The 3,826-nt window shown below is 46.9% G+C and overlaps 1 protein-coding gene across 1 annotated transcript; it reads right to left on the bottom strand.

Moving 5' to 3' along the window:
- Positions 1 to 1,979: 1,979 nt before the first annotated feature.
- On the bottom strand, positions 1,980 to 3,008 carry COCCADRAFT_10375 (uncharacterized protein; the record flags this gene model as incomplete). Its single annotated transcript, XM_007720654.1, has 1 exon — positions 1,980 to 3,008. The coding sequence occupies one exon, from the start codon at positions 3,006 to 3,008 to the stop codon at positions 1,980 to 1,982; it is 1,029 nt and encodes a 342-aa protein (XP_007718844.1).
- Between the last annotated feature and the right edge of the window lie 818 nt (positions 3,009 to 3,826).

Below are 3,826 nucleotides of genomic sequence, written 5' to 3'. Positions count from 1 at the left end.
GGTCGCAAGGACCATGAGCTTATATGAATTTGGTGACGGCTGAAATCGTTATCGGTCCCTTTCGGTATCATTGGAAATGGCAAAGTCCCCTTTACTTCGAGTGCGCCGCAAATCATGCCGAAAGGCCACAGGAAAATTGCACATATAAAGGTGTTACTCTTCCTGACGCACCTATTCTAAGGTGATATTCGCCACCCAAAATAAACGAAGACGCCTGGACAAAAAACCAAACATGAAGTTGCCGTTTATAGTCGCCTTCTCCTCTCTTGTAGTTAGCACCTCTGCTATCTGCTGTCTACTCGACCCTCAGCCCTCCGGTTGCCCATTCACGTGTAACATTAAGACTAATTGCAAATGTGTAAGTACTCTTCATCCCTAGCTTTCTCAAATAAGGACGTCTGGGTGACAAAGTAAATAGTGCCACGGTCCAGAATTACGCACATCTAAAAGCAAATGCAAGAATGACTACAAGGATTGGTGGCCTAGTTTTGATGAACCACCAGGAGTAACGGGAGCATGTCATGTGAATTCAACTAATGGTCAGGAGAATGGCGTTTGGGCATGTGTATCTTAATGGCTCACTTGATTATACAACAAAAGGGAATCGCTTGGTCATGGTGAGGACCCGGAAAGAGAAACTGAGAGGATACGCTGATTGTGCATCCTCCGTTGTGGGTTCTTCGAGCTACGTCCTCGCCAACTGTTCTGCCCATATCGTGAGCTGTCGTTGTATTGCCAGATCCGTAGCAACACATTCCGAACCCACTCTTACCACTGCTATCTGTGAGCCTGTACCGTGACATCCTGTCCTCGCCTTCTCGCTAGAATACGACCCCCAACGCACCGACGCTCGAGTCTCTTTCTTCGCTCTTCACATGCTCAAAACCTGATACAACCTGGACACAGCGTGCAGTAGGTATAGAGATAACTTCTGTCACTATGTAACGGACTGAGTGCCCTTTCCGAGACTTTTCTGACGGGAATTCAGTACTGATTCTGCTTATCTGGGCCCCACTCAGATGCTCAGGGTCTGTTCAGTTGCCCCGTTTTTCGTCTGCATCTGATCACTGTTTTGGACTTGGAGCTTTGACAGGGGAGGCTGGTTAGCTGCCTACCCTAATTAAAATAGAAAATGGAGGGGCTGTTTGGTCAATTTCTATCTGATTTCTGTTCTGATCACGTTTAGGGTCACATACGTACGGGTCCACGCGGTGAGCAAGGCCACTAAAATAGGCACGAAACGGAGTTTTAAAAATTCCATAGGCCTCTAGAGGCCTAGCTAGAAAATGGAACGTGGGTAAGCACTAAACATGGCTCTTTCTTATCAGCGCCACGTTCACAAAATGGAGCTGATGGCGTCAACACGACATTTTACCGAATATAAAGCCATTTTGTATCTCCGTTTACCAGACGGTGCTCTCAATCCAGTCGGCGAACGACAAACGGATACAGAGCCGAACACACCCTTAATGCCGAGCGGAGCAACGCTCAATCCAACAGGAGAGCTTACGACGGAACGAACCACGCCGGGGTCCCTATCGAAGTAACGAATCCTACTGTGTAGATCTGTCAGTCTTCTATACTACTTAAAAGCTGTTTCGCCCTAGCATCTTTCCATACCTATTCCGAAATTCTTCTGCTCAAGTGTTTTTTTTTACAATTGTTTGCGGTTTTCTGTCGGAGTGCAAAGATGCTATCAAGGGTATTTCATCAAGGATATAAGCGATATAAGCAAAGAATAAGTTCATAAGCAAAAGAAGCAACAAGAAAAGCATGTCTGTATGTGAGAGTAGAACAGTGGTAAATTTGGACTAGTACTATATTCCAAGCTGGCTGCAAAGCTTACCTCTACATGCTGCACCTTTCTAGAGCTCAGTTATCACAGGACAAGCACCAAGTACCGCTGCCAGTATTCTTGAAAGATTATCATCGACAAAGTCGGATATGGATATACGCGCATTTCCAGAACTAGACAAACATTACATGCTCCCCGCTCCATCCGTCTCTTCCTCCGCCTTTTTCGTCCTCTTCATTCTCTCTTCCGCAGCCCGTGCTAAGATTTCTCTCCTACTCATTCCCCCTCCACTCGTATTACTGACACTTGTCTCCCCACCCCCACTCACGCCACCCAAGGTAAACTCGCCACCGGTCCAGCCTCCATGGTCATGTACTTCTTCCTCGCCAGTAGGCTCGTAGAACTCCTCGTTACCCACACTTCTGCCTCCGCTCTTCCAGTCGTCACGGGCTACCTCGCGCTCAATCTGCTTGCATAGGTTCCAAAAATTGCGATCGTGGGGACCCCAGACGTTGTGTGCGAGCTCGTGGCATAGGGTGTTGCGGATCGTCTTGTAGTCGCGATAGCCGTCGTATGCGTCGGTCCTCAGTCGCAACTCAATGACTTCTCCTTTGTTTCGGTTCAGGCCGAGCGTGCGCGACTCTTGTGTTGTGTGCATGGCAGGATCCATCTCGGTGAGCAGCGGGACGCTGAACTTGTGTGTACGCATAGCGGCTTTGATGCCTGCATCGTCGCGTAACCGCTCAAGGAAGCGCAAGGAGCGTTCGGGATTGGGAAGGTAAGGTAGCGGACGCAGTGTATGAAAGGTGTATTGCGCATCCTCTTGTATCTTCTTATAGTCTCGATTTCGCGCTGGTGTGGCAGCTTTTATAGGACCTGGTCGCCGGGGCGTCGAGGCAGCGGATATGGTACTATTGAGAGAGGACACCTCTTCCTTTGTGCTTCCCATCAATGTTATCTTCCTAGATGTGAGCTCCGTGAGCGGTAGCGCAGCATCTTTGAAGGGCGGCTTCTGCAGTCCGATCTTGCCGCCAACAAGGAACTTTTGATTCGACGGCGGTATTGAGAGTTCTGTCGCAACGCGTTCTGAAAGATCGGAAATAGTGGCATCTTTGGCAAAGGGGAATGCAATAGCTTTTCCATGGTGCGTGAGGGTGATTTGGATGTCGTCGCCAGAGGTTGGCGGTGCTTGGAAATTGTCCGTCTCTGCCATGATTAGGAGATTAAATAACACGTTCGCGCTCGGAAGTAAGAATGCGGTTTATATGGCTACTACTATCAGCTAAATGTTGTAAGTGGCAAGGTTAGTGGTGATCAAGATGTTTGGTTTGGTAGCATGTAGTAGTTTGGCTATGGTAAGCCATGCGTTGTTTCGGTGACGTTCTCGAAGGCTTCCACGACGTGATGCACTGCCATCGGCCATTTGTCATCACCAAACTCCGACTCGGTCCGTTTTACCACCATCTCCATTGTCGACGTTCAACACTAAACCCGCCAAAACAGATGCACATATCCTCTTTGGTAGTAATTATAGGATGCAAAGCTCAAATCTAGTCACTTTAGATGTAGTACTACCTTTCGCTCTCTTAGTCCCTAACTTAATTTTACATTCTACATCTGTTCTCGATAATCGTAGAAGGCCGAGAATTAGAATACCGAACCTATTTAGTAGTTAATTGTCATATTGGTTAACACGGACGATCTAAAGTGGCTAGATACATTTTTGTCTTACTAAACTTAGTGCAGTAGTCAAACAAGGAGACTATTTTGAGAAAGCCTTTCTGGCACTTAAACTTGTAAACCCAGAAGTACCATATATAGTCACGTGGTTATTCACTAACTAATAATGCTGTATTTAAACTTGCTCCTATCATGATACACATCACAATACACAATACTTCCTACACTCTCAACTGCTTACAAAACTTAAAGAAAGCTCCCTTCTACGAATCAGTCCATCGAAAAGAAATTAGTGTTACAAGTAACAAGAAGGATTCTCTCCTTGACAAGTGACGAGATGGCCGAAGGCCT

Source organism: Bipolaris zeicola, assembly GCF_000523435.1.
Source record: "Bipolaris zeicola 26-R-13 unplaced genomic scaffold scaffold_556, whole genome shotgun sequence".
Lineage (NCBI taxonomy): Eukaryota > Fungi > Ascomycota > Dothideomycetes > Pleosporales > Pleosporaceae > Bipolaris > Bipolaris zeicola.
Note: the sequence above shows the minus strand (reverse complement) of the source record. Positions and strands in the feature narration are given on the sequence as shown.